This window comes from Strigops habroptila, chromosome 6 (genome assembly GCF_004027225.2).
Source record: "Strigops habroptila isolate Jane chromosome 6, bStrHab1.2.pri, whole genome shotgun sequence".
Classification (NCBI taxonomy): domain Eukaryota; kingdom Metazoa; phylum Chordata; class Aves; order Psittaciformes; family Psittacidae; genus Strigops; species Strigops habroptila.
Window position 1 is genome coordinate 57396749 of NC_044282.2, and position 24747 is coordinate 57421495.

A 24747-nucleotide genomic window follows, 5' to 3' on the forward strand; every position below is an offset into this window, starting at 1 on the left:
TAGTTTATATAAAATATAAATCTGTAAATATAAAATGTATAGAAATGGTGATGAAGACTGGAAAGATTTTAGATTGGTAACATAAAATCTCTTTCTAATCCATCCAGAATAACATCTAGGTCTGAAGCATAGGAAGAATGTGTTCTTATCACAGCACAAAATCCAGCTCTGTCAGCCCAAATCTGAGTATTCAGATTAAACTGTAGCAACAGATTTTAGCGACCATTAAGTGGATGTTTTCCTGTAGAACAAACAATAGGACCAAGAAGGTTCAGATGATATTTTGTGTCTATTTTGTTAAGCCTGGGAGAGGAAAAGCTGTGAGAAAGAACCGTTTTCTAAGAGTGCCAGACAGTGATTAGTGTTGCAGATCATGAAAGAATCATGAAGCCAGAGGGTAGCAGAATAAAGATTTGACTTAGGTTAGATTAGACATTAGGAAGAAATTCTTTCCTGTAAGGGTGGTGAGGCCCTGGCAGAGGTTGCCCAGAGAAGCTGTGGCTGCCCCATCCCTGGCAGTGTTCAAGGCCAGGCTGGACAGGGCTTGGAGCAACCTGATCTAGTGGAAGGGGTCCTTGCCCATGGTAGGGGGGTTGAAACTGTATGAGCTTTAAGTTCCCTTTCAACCTATGACTCTATGATTGAATGACTTACAGATTTTGGTTGGAGACTGTCTTCAGAGGAGGAAAAGGTGGCATCTTCTTCTATGAACATAATAAATGGGTGAAGGTATTTACAGAGCATGATACCTGTTTCACATTCCATTTCTACCATATCAAATGGGATTTGTTTAATTTTAATAATGCAGCTGGGTGACTATGTCAGAGAAATAGAGTGGGCAGTCAGGGGAAGAGACAGGAGATTTCAGTGTTGCCATCGTCAACTTGGTCAGCAAAGCCAGTGAACAGAGTGTGTGGCTGAAAGATGAGGGGCAGAAAATGAAACGAAATTAAGAAAGTGAATTTATTTTTGAAGGATGAAGAGAGTGAGCAAGAAAGATTTGTGGAGAAGGTCAGTGATTGCTTCTGAGACAGGTATGGTAGGAAAGAACACGATGGAGAAGAGTTTTGCTGTATGACTATGCTGAGTTCACTGCTGGTCTTCTTGGAGAGCGGTCCACTTGGAGCATGAGGGACATGTGTGAGAGAGGCACTCAGGAGTGATAAGAACAAAACAAAAAGATGATACTGGGAATAGACAGCATGGTCAAGGATCACAGGAACAAAAAGACAGTAAGAGGTGAAGAGATGCTAGGAAAATTGCAATGGCATAATGAAGTAAGATTTTGTATAAAGGGAAGAAAAGTAAGATTTATCTTTATAAATAGCATTGAATTAAACTTAATGAAGTTTTTTCTGCTGATATCGGGATAAATGAAATTAAAGGAAACTCAGTCTAAGCACCAAGTTAAAATTTGTTTTGAGAAAATTGTGAAAACTGTTTCCTATGGGAAGTTTGTAAAGCAGCATCACTGGAGCACTCCAAACTGACCCAAGCAGTATAGACACAGAGATTTAAGAAATCATCCTGCACTGACACAGTGAGTAGACAAGAACTGTGATCCTAACTCCACTTACTGATCCAACGATTTTAATATTTACATTTATTGTACATTAGTTTCAGAAGTCTGTACCTTAAAATACTTATAAATTATATTTCTACCTGTATACACACTTATTCAGAATTTCTCAGTAGCTTTTGGAAAGCATCACTGTTGTGGTTTTTTTTTTCTTAAGCATTTGATATTAAAAATGCAACTTGTTTTGCTTTTAGATGAGTCACAAGGAATGTTTGCTTGCTGTGTGTATGTCTTAGATTCTTGTTTTCATTGCAGGTATTTACATTTACAAACTCAGAACTTGCTCTCTGTTTCTTGTTTAAGAAAATATTCAGAGAGATTCACATTCCCCTCCTTTGTAGATGGCTATCAGAAAAAACTACCTTGTAGTGTAACACCCCTTTAATACTTAAATTTGACTCTACATCTGTGTAAATGACCAGACGAACAAATACAGCAGTTTTGGCAAATAAGGAAATATTAAAGGTGAAAAAATATCACTTGATCAGTAAACTCTGTAATGATTTCTCTGTGAGTATATGGGAACTATAAAAATAATTTATATTCTATTTGTATTCTTATGGCAGTAAGGTTTGGTCCAAATGCTGATAGCATTGTATTGATAAATAAGTTTACTGAAGGTATTGTGGGTTGCTTTGGGAAGTCATACCGAGATGTAAATATCAACCCAAAGACCAGCCTGTGCCTGCATTGTGCTGCTCCTTCGCAATGCAACTTGATCTGCTTTCAGTGAATGTCGCAAACACTCATTGGGGCGACGCTGCTCTCATACCCTCTGCAGTGCCATGAGCTTTGTTGATGCAAAAGGACATAGAAAGACCAAGACCTGCCCACTGCAGGATAGTGCCTGGGAGTTACTGATTGCTCTTTCATCCTTTTTAAAGTCACCTATGAACAGTACTTTTATGATGTTAAATAAGATATGAAATGAGACCAGTGAGGGCAGATTATGGTCTGCGGTGGGATCGGTAGATGTGTTGGTGAATGCCCTGATCAGTGAGACCCTGCCATTCAGACCTTTATTTGCAGTGCCTGCAAGTGACTCTCTCTTCTAATAGTGCAAATAAAGTCATGGAATTTCAATAAATAATTCAGCCCTGGATCTGATTTCAGGTTCAGCATTAACTTTCAGCACCTGGCTGCTGTTATTATTTGTTAGTCTGATATGCTGCTTAGAGGCATGGAAATTTGGCTGCAATTCATCAACATTTGCAGAATATACTACATGACCAGATTACTGTCCCTGGCTTGGAGATTTTTAACAGACATTTAATTTCCAGATGTGCACAGCTTTAATTCATACAAGAAAACCTGAAAGCAGGATTCTGGTAATGAGAACTGGAGGTCTGCATACAGCTTGCTTTGGAGAAATGACTCCTTTATTTGCACCTGATCTCTACTAGGAACAGGAATAATTTGACTATAATTTGCATTGCCTGTGATACCTTTTGACAATGATCTATCTCTCATTTTATTTTCTGCAGCTTTCCTGGGGGAATGATTTTTTTTATACATCTAATCAGCTCTCAGGATACAGAATCATCAATATTTGAAACAATTATAATTGGTGCTTTGTGAATAGCTAAACCAGATTAATTCCTACATTCTGTTTCCAGAGCCCATAAAATGACTTGTGGTTTTAGTCACTTATTTGAAAGAATATAATGAATCTGAAGTGTGACTCTACTCTTACTAAAGTCACTGGAATATTTGTCATTAGTGGGAATATTTTGTATGAATATTGATTGTTATGGAATTAGATCAAGTGTATAAGAGTATCATCCAGTAATAGCTGTGGCACCAAAAGGCCAAAACCAGAATATGAAGTTAGAGGCATAAGTTTCCGAAATGTAGGAGTTGCATTCTGTGTATGCAGAGCATGAACAGCTATCCAGTATGAATATATTTCAGGATAAGTTTATTTGTCTTTAAAAAGGATTTGTGGCTTTCATGTTTAAAGCCCTTATCTCTTCCTATGAGATACACCGTTGTATCTAAGATAGTCAAGCAGTAGCTGATGCATGAGCACCTCTATTGGTTTTTACTAAAATTGTGAGCATTTTCTGAGTACTGCTGTGGATTCCTCAAATTCCGTGACTAAGGCTCCTTGCAGCACTTAAACCCACATATAGAAATGCAACTTATGGATAAAAAAACCCAAAACCAAAACATACAGAAGTGATGGGGCAAGTTATCTACCTTTAGCAAAATCCTACAAACGTGATGTTTGTGGTCGACTTCCATGGGAGAACTTCACCCTGCAATGCAAACATACACCGCTAGAGGGGATTTTACTACCACTCTAGCATACGTCTACTCTGAAAAACCTTTTAAAACATATGTTCTAGTTCAACCACAAGATGCTGGCTACAGGCTGAGTGAAATCTGTGCTTGTATTATGCAAAAGGTCATGAAAAATTATTATAATTGTCCCTTCTGGCCATTAAACCTAGCAGTGAAATTCTGGTCCCATCGAAATCACGGGCAAAATTCCCATCGACTGCACTGGGGACAGACTTCATTCTGTGAAGATCAGAGGAAAGCAAAGGTCTGTGCCACCAAAGCATATAGCACTGACAGCAAGGACAATTTTGTTGTCAGTCATTAATATATACTGTTAGAAAGGATTTTTAAAGCATCCTATGCTTTGTCTCTGCAACAGGACGCAATAAATTGAGACCAGTTTTACCAACTTTTTTCTTTTGATTTCTTCAAAGCCTCCACTAATGCAGATTACACAACCTCCTTAGAAAGCTTGCTTTGTGTTTTGTTAGTCCTATAATTACACTGGATTTTTTTCCCCCTAAAGATTTATTGTTGCAAATTAAGCAAAATACTTAATCCTATCCTCTGTGGACATGAACAACAATGGATCATCATCCCCTTTGTAAAATAGTCTTACGTATGCTTAAGGACTGTTATGTAGTGGTAGAACATTGCATATACATCTCATTATGCTGTTGCAGTTCCTTGTAGTTGCATACACTGATCATTCATAATCACAATGTTTGTGATTTATGTAAAACCTCCTTTGCAGCCTCTTCCTTTGTAAAACCTCACCAGCTTTCCCCATCCTGCATCTGTACATTTCGTTCTTCTTACATCTTATACCTTGAGGTTTATTTTCCTAAATTCCATTTAAGTGATTTCACTTATTTTGTTCAAATTCCTTAACATCACTTTGGAGTCTGCTCCTCTCCTGGGAAATAACAATAACATCTCCATGGTTGTTGCTGTCAGGAAATTTAAGGTTCTGTCTATTCCTTCCTCCATTTTGCTAATGGAAACATTAAATATGACTCATCTTGCTGCAAACTTTTATGGCTCCTCTATTTGTTATATGTTTCTAGACTAATAGAAAACTTGATTATTACTACTCCAGAAATATTTTTTCAACCACTTATACAAGCACTTTGCAGAGATTTCATGCTATTTCCCTGTTTTGTTTACGAAAATGCATTCTGGAACTTCTGCCAGAAACCTTACAGAAGTCAGCTTCTAGATAGCTGCTGCTTCCTTCCTACCCACTGGGCTGGGTACCCTGTCAGAGAACAAAATTTGCTTGGTTTAGTGTCATTTGTTTCTGAAAGTCCATATTGTTTTTCTTTATCAATTTTAAATTTCCTCATGCACTTCTGAGCTTACTTACTTACTCAACCATTTGTCCCAGTACTTTTTATATGTTAAGCTTATATACCTGTCATTTCTTGAGATCTTTTCTTGTTCCTGTGGTGCCTCACAATGTATTATTGATGGGTCCCCCAAAAGCAAAGCTTTTAAAAGCTGTTCTCTGTGGTTACATCCAGTGGCTAATGTGGGTACACAGGATCCTGTGCTATGATACTGGTGAGTGATGGGAGCACAACTGTTCTAGTAGGTTGGGAAAGGCTCAGGAAGAAGTATAAAGGATGATTGCTATTTGTCCATCAAGCCAAGACAGAAACATATATATTTCCAGTCCACTATGTCCAGAAGCCCATAAACTTTATGCATAATCTGTTAACAAGAGCTGTGATGAGAATGGCAAATTTGGGTTTCGAAGAATTTCAAGGTTTTGTTCTAAGTCTAAATCCCACATTTTGAAACCTTCACAGTGTTACTGACGAGAAGCTGAGGGTTTTCTGCGAAGAGGGAGGCTGAAATAAGGTCAGTAGTTTTGACAGGAAATTTTGGCTGGTGACTGGGCCATGGGGCAGCCAGGAGCCCTGGCCAAGCTGCATGATGGGGTTGGGATCCTGTGCTCTTCCAATTTTGCATGGTCCCAGCACCTTGCCCATGCTCCAGCTGGACTGCAAGGGGGAGCCGCAGACCAGGACTCTAGGCATATTCCCAAGGTGGGATGGTCAAAGCTATTGCACATCTCCACCAGGTATTTGACAAACTCCAAGTGTGCTCCTCAAAAGAATATTCTTCCAATGGAAGAATCTTCACTTCTTGTCTAGTTGCTCAAGAAGCTTACAGTGAATGATACTCCCAAAGCAGATCTAGAAAATTCTTACTAAGACTTTTAAAAAAAGCTATTCCGTCTGGGTGGCTCATGACCTGATTTTCCAAGTGTAGAGAGTTGATGCCTGTGAGGTCAGCTGCCTTCGAATTGTCTCATAGGGTCTAAAGCTGCTAGCCACTTCGAAAGTGTCAGCCTGCATTTACCGCCCATTCTTTAGCCAGTATTTTGCTGACATTTAAAGAATATAAATTAAAGACATGCTATATGTAGTTTGTCTCTACAATACTGCTGATGTTACTTAATGATTCTCACTCTTCTGGGGGCTTTTCCCTTACACATCAACATGTGAAAGTCAGACTTGGCATACATAAATTCCTCACAGCAGGGCATGCTGGAACATGGTCTCTTGGAAAAAAACCACGTTTTTGTGCCAGCCTTAATTCATAGATATAGATATAGATATAGATATAGATGTAGATGTAGATGTAGATGTAGATATAGATATAGTTATGTATATATTTTGGTGTAGGAAGTTTCATTATAGTTCCTACTTCCTTTTGTTTTCTGCTATCAATTTCTCATTACATTGAACACATGCAATGATAAGTAAGGGATCTGCAAATATATAAGAGAACAAAATAATTTCTTGGTCTAGGGTTTCGGACCAGTCTGTGCTTTTCTACTCTTTTGGTGTTTGTCAAATTGTGTGCCTTTAGTTCTTTAAAGAAAGCAGAAGAGGTGATGGAATAGCATGAATCATTTTCACGTGATGAGATTATTTACCCGTGTCTAGTCTGTAGTTTTCTAAACCCATACTGCACATGACTGATTGGAGTTCACAGGCGTCACAAAGTTTATTTCAAAGCAAAACATATTTCATGCTGAACATGTGTAGTAGCCAGTGGCTTTATCAAAGCCCCTGAGGAAAACCAAGACTTATTTGTACAGGTTGATCACTGTGTATGTAGCTACTCTGTTACCGGGACCTCAGCTGAGGAATCTGCTCTGCACCAGGCCTATGGACCAGCTTGAGCCAATGGATCTTTAACTGTGAACATCCTAAGCCATTGTGAAAGGATCCCTAGGAAGAAGCTGACCTTTATGACTCATCGCTTCCTGCCCATGCTGCCATTCGTGTGAATATAAAAAATTGGAAAATAATGATTTTCCCAAACCTGAAGAAAATACCTGTCATGTCTTAACTACTGATGCCCATTAGGTCTCCAACCTGCAATTCCATCTCCTGGAAATCCTGAATGTCTCAAGAGACATCTGCCACACAACACATCTCTCCCAAAACTGCAGAGATCTGAGAAATACCATGACAGCTCCTCGGAGATCCTCTACTGCACTGATGTGCTGCTCAGCCAGTTTGAACCTAGGGTAACGAGCCAGCTCCCTTCAAATTGGCCGGCAGTGCAGACCATGTTAAGCTTATGTGTATCTATGATATATGTCTGTATGTATATCAGACTTGGACAATATTTTGGCTGGCTTTTGGGGAGCTGGCTAAAGAATTTCACCACTTCCTTTTTGTTTTGTTACTACCCTGACAGTCTTTTTAGCAAATGCTCTATTTTTATTTGTCATGTATGCACATGGTCCATTTCCATGTGTGTGTGCTTAGGAATATAGTTCTGCTCTATCTTTCCCTCCCTTGGAAGGCTGCAGCTCAGAGTTTCTCCCAGCAAAATGAAATCTCGGAGAAAGTCCAACAGAGTTAAAATGGTGCACAGCAAATTTATTATTGTTGTTGTAGGCCCCTATTCAGGAAAGTACTTAAGTATGTGCTTAAGTCCCATTGAAATCATCAGAACTGAAGAACATGCTTAAACTCAAGCATATACTTCCTTTGAATTGGGATGTATTTCAGCACATGCTTAAATGCTTTCCTGAACCGGAGCCATAGTCAACAAGAGTGGCCTGTGATACACAGGGCTCGTGCTACAAGATTTACTTCTTACTTGAAACCTACCAGTGCTGCTCTATGAATATACACTTCTTAGCTTGCCTCTCCATTGGTGGCACTCCAAATAGCTTACTGGCTTTTACATTTGGATGAGAAGTTGTGAAAGAGACTAGAAACTGGAAAAAAAACCTATCCTTGCTAAAGCAATACCTTGGCATGTCTGATCTCGTGTTGCAGCCAATGATTTTTCCCTACAATGGAGATTTGTGCTATTGTGTGTGTGGTATAATTACGAAGACAGATTTTTTTTTTTAATGGCACAATAAATAGAATATTTCTTGGCCTGCTCTGGGTTTCGAATAGGATTTTCACTTCCCCTTTGGGTTCTGAGCGTAAGGAGAGTAAGTGTCAAAAGGCAGGCGCTTTCCCAGTTTTAAAACAGAGAGGGCGTAACCATGTGTAATGTGAATCTAGATTTTGATTGTAGGGATGATGAAATCAAATCCTTCCTTAATCCTTACTGGGAAACACTGAGGTAAATTAGCCTGCCTGCTTTTACTAACTAGCTAAAATCCTTTTGAAAAAGAAATGTGCTTTACTGCCATCAAAAATATCTCCCTACTTCACCCATGTGTCTCAGAGAGCACTGGACCATTGTGCAGAGTAGCCTCAATGCAATGAAAAAAGAAAGGAGGACTAGTATGGATAAACCCAGATATATTATTTTCCTGGAAAAAACACAGTGCTTACTGACATGCAGCTCTTTCCAGGGCTGCCATTTGTAAGCTAGATGCTTAGTCATTATTAATGACAGTATATTTCTTTAAAGCTGCTATATTTTGGGAATAACTGGAAATGAAACTTGCTTTGCTCCCTACCACTCTCCTTCAGGTTAGTTAAAATAATATAGAGTTGTCTGCGTGCATTGCAGTCACTGTGCATGTACCAGTTGGAGTATTTTTGGAACAAGTGAGGAAGCTTATTCCAGTTTTTTCATTTATAGCAAAGTATTAGCTTGAACTTGAGAAGAGCTCCCTGTTCGTGTCATTCAGCTGTGCTGTGCAGTGGTTGGATACTTTCGATATTACCTCTACTTTACAGAAATACTTTGCACAAACTCATCACCAAGACTTCCTCCCTGCTCCTTAATTTTGTTCCTTGGTAATGTGTCTGTACATCCGCCAGTTGTGCACACAAATATCTTTGAAGTTTAATTAATTAATTCATTAAAAATTGCTGAGGTATTTAAGGACGAGCATCTTATAAATTGGAAAGGAGAACATCTTGTTCATTCTTGCCATTACTCAGATAGAGACAAGTAGCTGGTATAATGGTGGAGGTTTCCTGATGTGATTATACTGAGTTCCAGGGCAGGACCTTGCACCAGTTGGTGTGAAATATCTAAACAGCTGGAGAAGAAGTAGAAAAAGATTTTTATTTTTGTTTTTAGTGGGTGAACTAGTAAAAGTAAGCTTATGAGAAGCCATGGGAGCAGAAACTGATGTTTCCAAGCTGGAGCACATTTATTCTCTAGAAATTCTGCCTCCAGGCTATTCTACCACTGAGGTCCACATTCATCCCACCTGAATTCAGGCACTGATTGGTTTCAGTCAAAGTGAAAGGTGTCCAGATTAATCTTTTGAACGTGCATGTTGGCCTTGCCCACACAGGACACCTTCCCCTGGGCATCTCAGTTAAACTTCAGTGGGATGAGCATTAGCCGAAAAATCTTGCCTAGCAGATACTTAAATCTGTTTTACTCTTCCACAGTAACTCTGGGCATTTGCCTTTTCAGACGAGGTCATTCTTTGTAGGGAAAAGGAGGCTCTGAAACCCTTTCACAGCTTTAGGACTTCCAGTGCACTTTAAAGCTATGTCCTTGATCCTAGTGTCTACAAAGCCTCAAGACCGTCCCTAGTTGCAATCATTAAATCAGAAATATCTGATGTTTCTGGCAGGGAGAGTGCATATATCACCAACTTGCTCCCTTTTGTATGTGGTTGATCATTTTTGTTGTGCTTCAGGGGAGCTATGTGAAAAAGCTTTTGTGCTCATTTGTGAACAACAGCAGGGATAAATGGTGTTTCTCTAACTTGTCAATTTTTTGTTCTTTTCTTTCCATCCACTGTTTGATTTCTTGATCTTGATGAAGGTATTATTTAATTCCTGCATTCTGAGCCCTTAACCTTGGACAGATACATAGTAAGCTTGTATTTAGGCACTAGTGGGGTGCTTTAAGCAAGCTGTTTTTCTTCGAAGCTAAGAGTGACTAAGGCTGGGAAGTTCTCTGTTCTTTCTTGTCTCCTGGTAGTTAATAGACTTCACAGGGGTCTTGAGACACTCTGATAAGTCTTTGAAGTTATTACCTGCTAAGGTTTCACTCTTTCTGAGTACTGAACATTGAATTACTGACTGCTGTTAGAAGCAATGAGAAAGAATTCACAAAACTGACAGAGCCTTGCCTATAATATCTGCAGAAAAAGAGCTGAATTTAATGGGCAATTTGTGTTGCTGGGGAGATTTTGATTCTGTTCCCTCCTCTGTCACCAGTTTGCCTTGTGATTTGTGGTAGCATTTTCAGTTATGCCAGTCACATGAGATCAAACACCATGAGTCAGACTCCACCCAAATAATGAGCCTGGTTTCCAGATCCAGGAGCTTTGAACAGAGATCATACCATGCTTTTTCTTTAGTGTATCTTTCTTTTCTGGAATTTCCTCTGTCTATTCCCAATATGTCTCTAGCAATTAATGTTTCCCACTCCTTTGGAAGTGTTGGGGAGATATTTTGTCCATTCGGGCTGTTGGAGGCCTCATTTGACCTGCACAATTAATTTTGTTTTTGATATCCAAGTGAATCCTATTTCTTCCAGACTTCACATCTTCCTCCTGTCCCCAATGACTTCTGCATCCCTTAACCTCACATGGCCCACCACTCCTGTTTCTTCCTTGCCATTCAGCTGCTCTGTCACCCCTTCAGTCCTCTCTGGTATCAAGAAGGTTTTTCACTATTGCCTTGCAGGACATAGAATGGGTAAAAAGATGCAGATCTGGGTAACCCTTAACCTTTGTATGAGAATATATAATTGGAGAGAGAGCAGGGAAATGGTCTTCCTAAGTCTCTTTCCTGAAAAAAGATGAAGTTGTTACTTGCAGCACCAGAAGTAAGTGATGACGACAGGCAGGAGATCACCTCCATGAAGGATAGAGACCTGCAAGGAAGGCTAGAGCTTTACATGTTATTGTGAGACACGACCTCTTTGCTCTCAAGGTGTTTGCAGGACTTGGCAAATCAGAGTTTTAGACTCTGAAGGGAATCAGGTGGAGAATGAATTGGAATCAATGCATTTACAAGCCAAAGTAAATCCAGAGAATGTAAGATGAGCATCAGCCCTTTGGTCTGCAGTCTTTAGCCCTCTCATTCAGCCATTGATCTGTTTTTCTTCAAATTTTAGGTTTGTAATATATTGTTTAGACTCAGTTAGCCAACTCCATTATGAAGGATATGATTATGATTTGAGACTAAGAGAAATTTGGTGTCGTATTGCTGTTTTCTCCTATAACATTTGCCTCTTTTCAAGAAGGGTAAGAATTTAAATGTTCTTGGCAATGGTTTAACAAGCCAAATCAGCAAATGTGACTTTGCAGTAATTACTGCATGCAATACAGTGGTGCCTGGTATTCCCATTGTGACATTGTCATTGTTTTGCCATGAGATTTGCAGATCAGAGCTAACTAACTAGTGCAATTTTGCAGAACTAGGCTAATCACACCTCAGGCAGATGGGAAAATGCATCTTCTTCTGCTCATCCTCATGCCATACCACTCTTTCACCGCCATTGTTTGCTGATTCTTTCATGTGCCATGTGCAAGGCATATTGCAGATCCATAATTTCAGGCAAAAGTACAGCCAAACTGTTCCCCCATATCCAAATATCTTTAGAATCTGGGTGCTCAAAACCAATCTTAACTCAGATAAAAACTCTTTACATAGCCCTAAACTTCACAATGGGTTCTCTCCAAGCCTTGATTCCACAGTCTCTCCATATTGTGGTAGATAGGAGTTGTGGAATTGTTTTTAAACCCAGAATCATCAAAAGCTGTGTTGAAGACATGAGAAAGATTCCTGACGCCAACCAGGAAATCTCTCAGATAAACATTTCAGATGCAAGGCCTGAATCTCTAGCAACTGGACACATCTCAAAGTGCTTCTAGTTGTGCTGTGAATGTTTCACAGAACTGCAATAATTAGAGATGATTCCTTCCTTAAGACAGACAAATGCTACCTCACAGCTTGAATATTAACAAGCTAAAGTTTATGAGAGCAAACAGAGTAATATAATATTTTCTCCAAAGGCAAAGAGCATCTATTTAGTTAGCTCTTTCATCAGCCATTTTCGAACACACACTGTGTGCATAAAATAGTTACGCAACCCATGCGGTTCAACAACGGAAGGTTGGTTGCTTCACCAGGATTATAAGAATCTTTTAAACACAATGGTACCACAAATTAAAATGGAAATCTATCAAAACCATTATCGTCCTGAAAGCTTTGGCCACAAGCATAATTATTGTAGAAGGATGTTGTCCTTGGACGCAGCTCTGGCTCAGTTCAGCTAGTGTTATTTGTATCTCTCCATGGCTCAAAGTCAGGATTTGCATGGCTAAGGACCATAAATTTTCAGAGGAAAAAATAGTCAGTTTCCTCAATGCTAACACTAGCAGTTTTTTATTGTTTTGTAGTGGTTTGTAGGCAACTCATTAGATACTAGAGATAGGAACAGACTGAATGTGGTGGCTGAAATCTGCTTTGAACCTTGGAAGGATTCGAATGGAGATTTCTGTCTAGATCTCATTGGTTGTGTCTGAGGCTGTTGCTTTACTGATACGAACAAGAATGAGTGAATGTCCAGAGTGCTTGGGTTTAAATTTAAATCTAAAAGTCCACATTTTGGACCATAAAACAATGAAACAGATCTTGAGCTGATACAAGCTGCAGTCCACAGTATTAAATAGAGCAGAAAATCTGTCCTGAATCTTCTAGCGTGTCCATGAAGCAGGCAGTCCTGAAGGGATGTGAGTAATTCAGAGAATATAGTAGTCTCCTGGATGTTGCTTGCCATCAGCAAGGGACACATCTCCTTTACCCAGAGCTGCCCTTAAGAGAAACACCAGGTTACTTTCTCAAGCTCCTCATGACAGCGAAATCCTGGAGTAACTCCATTTTTGTGGTGATGATAAGCTATACTAAATAGCGGGCACTGATGGTTATTTTTAAAGTGATTATTTTTCTTTCAGCATCCAGTTTTCCATCTTGAGGGAGGTAAGTGATTAACAAGTCTGAAATCTATTTTTCTTCTCTTTCCATCCCTCAGGCAGGGATAGATGGAGAAAGCATTGGGAACTGCCCGTTCTCGCAGCGTCTCTTCATGATCCTCTGGCTCAAAGGAGTTGTGTTCAACGTCACCACTGTTGACCTGAAAAGGTACAAATCATTCAGTTTAATTGAAAATAGTTATATGATCCAGTGTTTTCGCTATAGAAAGGTCCCACCAAGTTCAATCAGATTGGTATCTAGCCTAGAAAGTCTGTGGTGCACAACAAAATAGTTGGGATTCAGGTTGGGTTGTTGGTTTTTTTTTCACATATGGAATGTTTTTATATTAAACAGGGTGCTTGGGGTAGTTTCAAAGTCTTCTAACCACAAACTGGACTAAAAAAAACCAAAACAACAAAAAACAGAAGGGCAAACTGATTTTTTAGGATCTATAAATATCTGTGCAACTACTTGATCATAAAGATTAGTGATTTCATGACTTTTTCTCTCTCTGCAGAAAGCCAGCTGACCTACACAATCTGGCTCCTGGGACTCACCCACCTTTCTTGACTTTTAATGGAGAAGTCAAGACAGATGTCAACAAGATTGAGGAATTCTTGGAAGAGACTCTCGCACCTCCAAAGTAAGAACTTGGGATTTTTTTCAGTCAATATTCTATTTCCTAAGAATGAAAGATGTCCTAAGAGGGGTTCCTAAAAAGCACTCTATCCTACAGTCTTTACTTACAGGAGTAATATTTATTTATGAAACTTACTAGCTTCAGTGAGATGACTTCCATGTGTGAAGGTTGCTTGTATGACTAATAACTGCAGAATGTTTTCTCTGTACACATTTCAGGATGCCCTTGTATGCAGATTTAAGGAGACCAAGAAAAATTTTGTAGGGGTCTGGTGTCCACATTTCACAAAGCTAAAAATAACTTGGAATAGATGCCGAGAATTGCCACACAAAAATATCTGTGCCAGGAAAAGCATTTTACAGTGAAAAACTGGAGGTTTCTGAGCTGTATGGTGTATTAGAAAGGTTGGAAGGGGAACTGATTACAGAGTACGAGAGGCTCTGGAGGCAGAAAAGTGCTCGTTATTCCAGTCAAGAAATGACAAGAGCCCATGACTGGAAGTTATAACCAAACTAATTCAGATTAGAAAGAAAGCACAAATTTTTTCTGTATGAATGGTTAACCACTGAAACAAGCTCCCAAGGAAAGATTTAAATATACCAGATATGCCTTAGTTAGTCCAACATTTTGGACTTCATACAAGGATGGGGGGGGGGGGAAGGAATTGTTGGCTTGTGATCTGGACCTTAAAATCTATGAATCAATGAAAATTGGCTTGGTTCCTTGCAGAGTGTTTTATCTCCAAGTGAATCAGCAGCTATAGGCCAGTCCTGAGGCAAGAGATGAGATATTTAAATTTTCTATACTCTGTTCCAAGACCACTGAAGTCAGTAGGAGTCGCTCCTTTGTGTTGGTCTTTCAAATCTATGTATTCCTTTGTGCCAGGTGTCTGTAAAAAACAATTCAGAAACTGAAAACTTTATGTTCCTTCACCTGGGTAATACTAACATGCCTTGCTATTACATTCTGGAGTACATTTTCAGTGTAAGGAATTAGACACGACTGCCATTCATAATGGAGAGAGCTGGCTGCCAAACTTGCCTGCATCTTTCTGGAAATTTATGCTTCCTTCTGATTTAAGGCCACTGTGTCTTGGATTGTGGTAACATAAAGCACCAGTGCAATTACCTTTGTCATGAAACCATCCCTCTGTAACTATCCAAACGCCTGCCTTGACAGACACAGTTATTATTAAGAGGGACTTGCCAAGCTGTTGTTTTGAGATAAATGACAGTGTTAATTGCAGTTCCTCCTACAGGGCTTTTTTCTTTCTTCTTGCAAATTGTATTTGTAATCATCACTATGTTGCTGGTAACAAGATATCATTCTCCACACTGCTTCTCGCTTTTCAGGTACCCCAAGTTGGCTGCCAAGCACCGCGAATCAAACACTGCTGGAATTGATATCTTTTCCAAATTTTCTGCATACATCAAAAATACCAAGCAGCAGGATAACGCTGGTGAGTAGGATCATTGTCAAATGTGCCAGGGAGTCTGTGTGCTTAGATCTGCAATAATTTTGCCATTCTTCAATCGTTTTATTGTAAACTGTTCACATCACATCAGGTACCTCTGCTGATCAGCTTGGTTCACTGGACTCAATTCACGTGTCCATCCACACTTGGATTAACTACATCTATAATAGCAAATAAAACAGGCCATAGAATGTTTAGTAGCCCGTTTACCAGCTGCTATAGCATGGCTCCTGTCCACAGAGCCCAGCTTCTCCTCCAGAACTGCTTACAGCCAGGATCCCATCCTACTTACTGGAAGTCCCTGGTGGCCTAACTGCCTCCTCTACTCTGCCCAGTCACCTTTTAGAGGAATGTGTGTTGACTGGGCCCAAAACTGTGCTAGTATTAAAAATTTGGCAGTGAATGACTGGGTGAGAGCAGCTCATGCCCTGAACCTTCATAATTGGTTAGATGTAACCGTCAGACTCTTGGCACAGTTATGATTACGTTACGCTGTTATAGCTAATTTGCTCATATAAACGGAGTTATAGCAAGACATTAAATGTAAAATAAATAAATTAAATAAGTGGCTTTAAGAAATGTGATTTGCACTCTGTAAGCTTCAGGCTTCTCCTCACATGTTTGTGTGTCAAAAGAAATAACCCCCCAGAAGCTGGGGAGTATATTTACATGCATCCTACACTGTTTTCTTAATGAAACTGCATTTATTCTCCACATTCCCCTTGGAGAGGCAAGACTTCAGCTAGTATAAGCTCCTGTTCTGGATGAAAGCTAATGGATTTACACTGCCATATCCCTTGAGATGATCTAGAAGAATACTCTCAGTTACTCACTGATGTACATCTTACCTTATATTACTAATTTCACAGACAGAGACTTAAGACACATTAAATACCATGTGCTTGTATCATATCATGCAGAAAAGGCTAGATTTTTTCAGATTCCAGCTTTGCCACAGATTTCATCTATGTGATTATGTTTCATTGCCTGGGGCTGACCCATGAGATGAAAACGGGTAAATGATGATTTATGTCAGATAACAATCTGCTCCTTAATATTTTTGTGTTGTTAACAGAAGGAAATAATTATAGTGCTTCACTTCTCAGGGATGCTAAAAAGTTGTGTTTTTTTGTTTAATACTAATGGGATGCTCAGCTATCCTCTGTAGGAAGTTGTAAAAGAAAGATAAATTAAGAGTTAGGCTAAATAGACTTTACAGCAAAAATAAAATATCTTGGCTATTTGCAAGGAATTTTTTATGGTCTTCCCTGCAACTGTAAATCTTAAATTCATCTGTGCTGCTCCTTGCATTCTAAACCAGCCACGAGTGTCTGTCCACATGCATAAACCCAACACGTCGCTTCTCAGTGACTCTGCAACATGCAAATCCCTGGACTCATAAGGGCTGGCATCTCCAGCCAGTAATAAATGGCTGTCCTACAGGTATCTGCATCTGGTCATAACCAGAGCTGGAATTCAAGGTTGTATATCCGCTCCTATGAGATAAGGAATCTAATCCTGCAAAGTGCTCGTGACCAGATCTTCACATTTTCACTAGCTGCAGTGTGATTAATGGGAGCTTTCTGTAGTTCTGCCCAGCAGACTCTTGGTCTAGATATGCTTAAAAATGAAAGGAAAATGCTTCCCAGTGGCAATTAAGCACTCCAAGGTTATAGGGAAGAGATGTTAAGTGACAGTAGAACAACAATCTTTGTTCCCTGCAAACATCCTCGCTCCTTTTTGTTGTCTGATTAGTGATTTTGTGATATCCAGACACACTGCAATCTCTAAACATACTGATACTCAACTTTCCTCTTTGAAGTTGAGGAAAACTTTTAGCTTAATTTTTACAGCTGGAGTGCAGCAGTGCAGGGAGAATAAAGCAGAGATGAGCAGAGTATAAGTAGTACCTACATGCTTTTTTTATCAACAGAATAAAGTTTCTGAAGACCTCAGAGTCCTTGGGATTATCAGTGCAGACTTATGCCATAGAATCATAGAATCATAGAGTGGTTAGGGTTGAAAAGGACCTTAAGATCATCTTGTTTCAACCTCCCTGCCATGGGCATGCAGGAAGTAGACCTCAATTTCAGCAAATTGACTTTCAGTTTTCAAGGGCTAAGCAGGAATAGATTTTCCCTCATCCCAGGAACATCTTACCTGCTTTCCTATCCAGTTCATCTGAACCCACAGCAGTTATTCTGAAGGCTGATTTGGATAGCAGATAATGAGTTAATTAAAAGGTAGTTGTGTTAGATTTCTTGAGCAGTGAAAAGACTATGAAAAAGGAAAGGACGGCACCACTGGATGCCTATTTCCTAATGAAAATATTGCTTTTCGATTTGTTTTCATTAAAATTGCATTTTTTTATTTTTTTATTTTTTAATTGCAAGACCAATCAGAAATGGATCTGAGGCTCTAGCCCTGCTCTGATATGTGTTGTTTTGCAGAAGATAATACAGAAGATGCATTATCTTTTCTTTATAATAGCAGAAGTAGTTGTGCATAGATCTGCAATAATAAAAAGCATTTTACAAACATAAAATATAATTACATAGGTGAATGTCCCTTTCCCTGTGTCCATATGAGCAAGTGAGATCCAAAAAGAACAGATATTGCTACTTGTGTTTATCTTAAACAGTTACCATACACCCCAACTCGCAGATAAAGGTAATACATGTCTCACAGTTATCCTCTGTATCAGCTCCCAGTTCCAGCTGAGCCTCAAGTGCTTGTGCTAATCTGGAAAGCCAACTCGGACACCACTTCCACATGATCAAAATGTACAAATAGAAGAAGACTTGTTCATAAATCAGGAATAGAATGGAGTACTCAAACAGTTATAAGAAAATAATTGTAATTTATTTTAGTTGGGAATAGGGGAGTGTTGACTACCAAATAAGCTAAATCACCAAACTTCAGGTTCTTTAAATTATGTTCTCTTAAACTGGGAGTCAGGGAGGTGAATTCATTAAAGCGTGGGAGATGGGTTGGAAATTTGTAGCATCAGCCTAATCACAGCTCTAGCTGTGAGAAGTGTGGGTTAAGTGAAATTATATATCATTACTCTTCATAGCATACTGGTTTAGCAGAGATCATGCGGTCTACATGAGCTCTCACTACAGCCTGTGGCTATTACCTCTTTACTGAAAAGTAGCGTGAAGTGGTTGGGATAATGAACGATATTTCTGCAGTATGAGAAAACTGGATGTGAGCATTAATGAGAACCTAATACACACCAAATGTAAGCCCAAGGTGATGTTCCTTCCAAGAGGGTTTACAGCCAGGGTCATGCAACAATTTCAGACTTCAACTGATTCCATCACTTGGCCATGTCATTGCAATATTTCCTATCTTGAGAGAGGTGGTGAGGTGGCACAGGTAACATAGTCTGCACCCTTTAATTAGCTAAACTATTTCTGTGGGCTTTTTTTTTTTTTTTTTCCTGACAGTGGAAAAGTTGCAAAAGAAAACGAGATTTGTAATTTCTTTGTTTAGTGAATGTCTGAATTCTTGCGTCGAAAGGAATAGATGCAATGATACATATGTCTGTTTCTAAGATTGTGATACCCTCTGCTGGCAAATACGTGAACACATAAAGGAAGCAGCTTTACAATTGGAACCAAAACATCCCCTTAATAAAACAGGTTTCCTTCTATCAAGACAGTTTGCTCTTACAAATGCAACATCACCAAAAGAGAAGTGTTTCATAGTAACCTATCAATTTTGACCAAGTTTTCATGGAAAAAAATCTTGTTTTTTCTGGATGAGTTAAAATTACTTTGAGGTAAAATACTTCAATGTTACAAAGAAAAATAGCAATTTTTTTTCTCTGGATTCATGCAGTACTTCATTAGCCACACACCATTATGTTTTATGCCTGGCACAGAAGCAGGTGATAACCTTCTCTGTAAGCCTGTAAGGCAATATGTTATTGATCATGATTCATTTACTTACCAAAGGTATTTGGCAGCTAGGCTGCCCTGATTTAATAGTTCCCTGAATTTCTGATTCTTTTTTTCCATCTTTGTTTTCCTAACTTTTCTGTCTTATAATATAAAAATGTTAAAAGGCTTGGAACAGGCTGGCGAGGGCTGTAAGCCCAGAAGCAAACATGCTCATGCCATATCAAAGTCCCACGACTTTTAAGCTTCTTGAAAGGAAAGGAATTGATTCCAGATTCTCAGGATGTGGCAAGCTGTGTTTAAAGAAAGCGTGTGCATTTATTATTTCAAGTCACTTCAGTTACAACAAGCTTGATTCCTTCCACCCCCTGTGTCACTTGATAATTTTATAACAGGCCTCTCTCATCTCCTCATCGCAGGATTAGATCCACACCTTGCTGCAGTGGCACAACTGGGTTACTCAGTTCTCTGGATGTTGCCACCAGGCTTCACTGCTTGTACTTGAGATGGCAAGTGCTCATCCACAGAAGAACAGGAGTCCTTGGGAGAGTTTAGTGTCAGTCATCTTAAAAATTATTTCCTGGGTGCTGTTGCTTGAGCTTTCATGGCCAATTTGAGAGTTTTTGGTTGCTTAGCAATTGTTTAATATCTAGAAGGCGATCTTGTTTGAGCACAGGAAAGAAAACATTGTTTACTTTGGTTGATGTTAGGCAAGTCACTCAAGCTTTGTACAGTAACCAGGGTAGCAACAATTTATGTATTCATTGGAGGAGGATGAAATTTAATTAATTGGAATGCTGTGTACATATTTGGTATCCTGCTTATTATTTTTTCTTGTGAGACTGTATACTGTAACCCAAGGGGACAACCTGTAGTAACCACCCATTAACTGTCCCACCTAAAATTGTAGGTTCTTTGGCTCGTAGAATGAGCCCTTTGATTTCATTTATGAGTTTAAAAAGTTGTTCTTGAATTGAGTTCTTAGGGGGCACCAGCTCCAGTGTGGGTGGGCGCATTCATTAGTGGTACGGAAGGATATTTCACTGTACAGCTCTTCAGAAGGCGCTGAGCTGGGAGACCACCAACATGATTTCATGCAGAGGAATTTCCAGCCGTCTGACCAGAGGACTTCGCTTGTCTGGTTTGGATTTACATCAAGAGGCCAAAAATAAAAGAGCATTTAAATCATTAACTTGCATGTGATTAAATGCCATTCACCTCTTTCAGTAGCTACATCACACTTTGTGGTTAAGTGCGTGAGGTGGGAAATGTCTCTCTTCGTGTGCTGTGCATGTATGTGTACAGTAGATGTGCACACACACGTATAGGGCTGGAACTAAAACTGGCCTACATCAGTTCTATGCTGTGGAGTTACTCCTGCTAAGAAGAGAGTTAGATTCATAGTATAGGTATGTGCACAGACTCAGTGGTGTGCCCTGATTCTTTTTAGAAGAAGTCATTGTGTGCCTCCTTAATAAGCAGAAAATCAGTTCACTCCAAAAACCTACATAGAGTATTTACAGTATATACAGTATATATAAGAGCTCTGTGGTGCAGATCCTTTGTGGCACCTGAGCTGATGTATGTACCTGAGTAGGAGCTTCTCAAGGTTGTGGGTCAGCAGCAAGAGGGTATAGGAAAGCAAAACATCTGTCCCCAGAGCATCTCCATGCTTGGTGGGGAAGGTCTGGGGTTCACCTCTCTTCCTTCCAGCCTGGCTTCTGGCTTCCAAAGGGGTCAGATTATAACTGAAAAGGTGATGCAGCTTGTCCTGACTCTTTGAACCGACTGGCCTATTCTGTGCCTAAAGGCTTCACCCTGTGCTCAGCAAAATTTCTGGCAAAACTCCTCTTGACTTTAACAAAGCAAGTTTAAAAAGCTGTTTGAATGCCCTTATGTTGATGCTGAGTTTCCTGTGACAGAGATCTTGGATCAGGCTCTAATTTGGAACCGACAATTAACACTTTATGTTTTTTGCACAAGCTTTCAAGGTGCTGTATGAATATGTAGGTATAAATATATTTGTGTGTGTGATGTCTGTGTATTAACTTGCCATTAAAATTTTTCATTCTTGCTCTTTAGTTGCAGATATTCCCTTTTCCACTACAAAACTCCACACCTGTACCAGGCGCAGCATGGGCCACAGTTCGTCCTATGCTGTGACAATATTAAATTTTCTCTGTCATGCAACCAGGAAGGGCTTGAAATAGCTTTTAAAATAGTTTTAGAGAAAAAGACTTGCTTTGTGGTGGAACGTATCAGGATGACAGATCTTTAACTTCGGCATTTAGAAGCACAAAAAAGCTATTTCAGAACATTTTAAACAAGTTTTTATGACTCCCTCTGAGCTGAATACTGTTGGGCTTGCAGTAGCTGAAGTGTCTGGCAGCTTTACAAAACCAGCCCTAATATAAAAAATACCCAGTCTTTAAAACATATGTAAAATAGCTTTTCTGCAACATTTGTGGCACATAAAGTACCAAATACATGTTGGCGAGTGTGATATAAAGCTTTTATTGCCATCCATTTGGGATGACCCATATAACTCACTCATGATATGTTAATAAAACTATTTTCCACTCTGTCTCTTTATAAAAACACATATATAAAGACCGCTAAAACAGTGGTGATAGCTGTGTACTAACTTGTTATGTAGTGCTGCAAGTTGCATTTATCATCTGCTCTGCTTTATCTGCTTTCTGCCCAGCAATCAAAGACTGATTTTAAAATGCTCAGAAACAGCAGTTTGCAAAATAAGTTTGCTTGAGAAATAACTTTTTGAAAGTTCTCCTCAAAATCATGCTGGCTGGAGGCCCAGAGCCATCAATACTCTGTCTGGTACCAGTGACAGCTTTAAGGATCAATATCTTTTGACCTGCCAAAACTAAGAACTGAAATTTTATGCCATTGGAAGGAAGAGGACTTTAGTTTTCTAAAATTATAACAAATCATCATCTTAATCTCAGAAATATGTACCTTACTAGGGGATGTTCCTTGACTTACCTGTCATTTCCTTCTTCTAAGACCTTGCTAATTAAGATATGAAGATTTCCTGATGGAAATGTAAAAAATACTCTTTGAAAACAATAAAAACCTAAAACTCTTTGTAAGTCCAGATGTAATCAGACTCTAAGCCCTACAAGGCAGGGACTTGGTATGCCTGATTAGTAGTCTTACATGCAGCCATTCTGGGAACAGTTCAAGACACAGAACACGCAAAACCCTAAAAAACAGTTGACAAAATATCCTGAAGTCAACATGATTAATGGTATACTCTAAGGCATATACTCAAGCCTTTGCTGAATCTGCACAGGCCTATATGCACAGGCCAGGCCTAGACTAAAATACTTGCAATGGGAACAGTAGTTGGCAGATGCTGTTCTTTAAGAGGGAATTATTTCCCCTGTGTGTTTGAATATTCCTCCAAGTGCTGCTGGCTTTACTGGGATGCTTTGTTCTGTTTCCCAGCCGAGCTCCCATGCTCGCACACAGGAGCAGTAGCACAGCTGGAAGTGGATTACAGCAATTTGGCGGCAGCAGTCCTGGGAGGAATTAAGCACTTCGCTGCTGGAATGGGAGGCCTAAATTACATTATTATTTAGAATTGAATTTTAACTTCCTTGCTCTATGGTTTCACCCTGGTGGGTAACTCCCTTCGTTGCAATATACTTGGTGCATCTGAAGTATGTTCCCCACAGCAACGACTTAGAAGAAGTTATGGCCTTACTCAGTAAAGTGTCCAAATCTTATATAAGCAAATGTCCAGATTTAAGCACCCAACTGGTCTTATTGTCCCAAGAGGATTGTTCACAGGCTTATATTTAGCCATTGTAGAGCAAGCTATCATATGACAGAGAGTCCAGTCGCTCCTGGAAGTCAGTTTGCAACACTTTTGATGACTTCAAAGGGAGAAAGATTGGCCTGGAATCTGTTTTTCCCAAAACAGATTTTTTTTGTTTTATGCATGCAAATGTTCTTCATAAAATAATGGGGGAAAAAAAGAATGAGACATAAATTAAAATCAATGTTGCTAATTTTCTTTATTAGATTGGATCCTGAATATTTGACCTTTAACTTGAAAACAGTGCGGGGAATAAGGTGACTAAGTAGGAGTTGGAGACATAGTTCTTGTCTACATATCATGATTCTTCTGATTGCAGAAAAAAAATCAGAATTTCATGGATTTGAAGCAAGAAGGACCTTTGGATTATTTACTATGACCTCCTGCAAATTACATTCCAGACAGTTTTTGCCCACTGAGCAAACGTGTTAGGATTTCATCCTTTAGCACAGAATTTGTTTTCCATCAAAACAGAGAACAGGAGAAACTGAAGTGTCTTTGGTGCACAATGCCTCTCTAAGGCGGAAAATATATTGCATGAGGGATGCCCAGCTGATGGCAATAGCTGGTCGATATTCTGCACTGCAGGGGAAGGTGAGCCCCCAGTGATTCATCCAGTCAAAGCTGAAAAACAAGTGTTTCCTGGACCTTAACCTGGAATCAGGATGACTCTGAACATGTGAGGAAGGCGTCTACTCAGCAAGATTTTCTGCACCACTCCAAGGCATTGGTACAATCATTCCCATGTCTAGCAGAGAATGATCTGATAGCCATGGAGAAGCCCATAACACACCTGATTAATTGCTTACTGGGAGAAAAGATACTGTGATTTTTGCAAGCATCTTAAGTCTTAAAGCATGAGGCTTAATTACAGTCATTGTCTTAATGTTGAGTAGCAAATTCTCTGTGACATTGATGATGGTACAATCAGCCTACCTCTGTTCTTGTTCTGAGACCTAAAAGTTTATATTACGGATATCAAATTGCCATGACCTGCCTATGCAACTCTATCTTCCTCCATCCCAGTTTCTCCTATTTCTGTCAGAAATAGATTAAAGCCTGCTTTTTCTTAGTCTCCTTAAAAAAACTGTTCTCCTTTGATTACTTGCTGGAATTTCCAATGCCTTTTTAAACTGGGGACATTAGAAGTTGGAAAAATGTTCTTAATACTTGCTGCAACAGTACAGTTACAACAGAGGGAATATGACTAGTACTTGAAAGTTTTGCATATATCTAGACATAATTATAACTCTTTTTGCTTCTGCTCCTTTCAGAGACGTTAAATTTAGGCATAATAATGATGATCCTTAAATCATTTCATGAGGCTTGAAACAAGAAATCTCAAAAGCAGAGAAACAATAGAAAAGAATTCAGATGTGAGTCATTTGTAAATCACATCGTCTCATGGTTTTTCTATCTCAGTAACAATTTTTGGACACAAAGGGCAGAAAATATTGGAAACATTAAAATAAAACAATTTGAGACTGAGATTTGCCAAGTTAGCTGAGGGATGTGGGAGCTCAATAAGCTTTAAAACTTCATCCTCAGGTGCTGCTAGCTAGACATTGCTGCGTCTCCCTCTCATGTGTCTTCCCTTCACCATTGCTGAAGTTAAATAGTTGAAATAGGGGGAGTG

The 24747-nt window shown here is 39.3% G+C and overlaps 1 protein-coding gene across 1 annotated transcript in view; it reads left to right on the forward strand.

Annotated features, from left to right (window-relative positions):
* CLIC5 (chloride intracellular channel 5) overlaps positions 1-24747 on the forward strand; it is a 73131-nt gene that overhangs the window by 34829 nt on the left and 13555 nt on the right. Inside the window, exons 2-4 of the mRNA XM_030490822.1 lie at positions 13310-13419; positions 13769-13894; positions 15244-15350. Coding sequence (XP_030346682.1) covers positions 13310-13419; positions 13769-13894; positions 15244-15350 — 343 coding nt within the window. The remainder of the gene's footprint in view (positions 1-13309; positions 13420-13768; positions 13895-15243; positions 15351-24747) is intronic.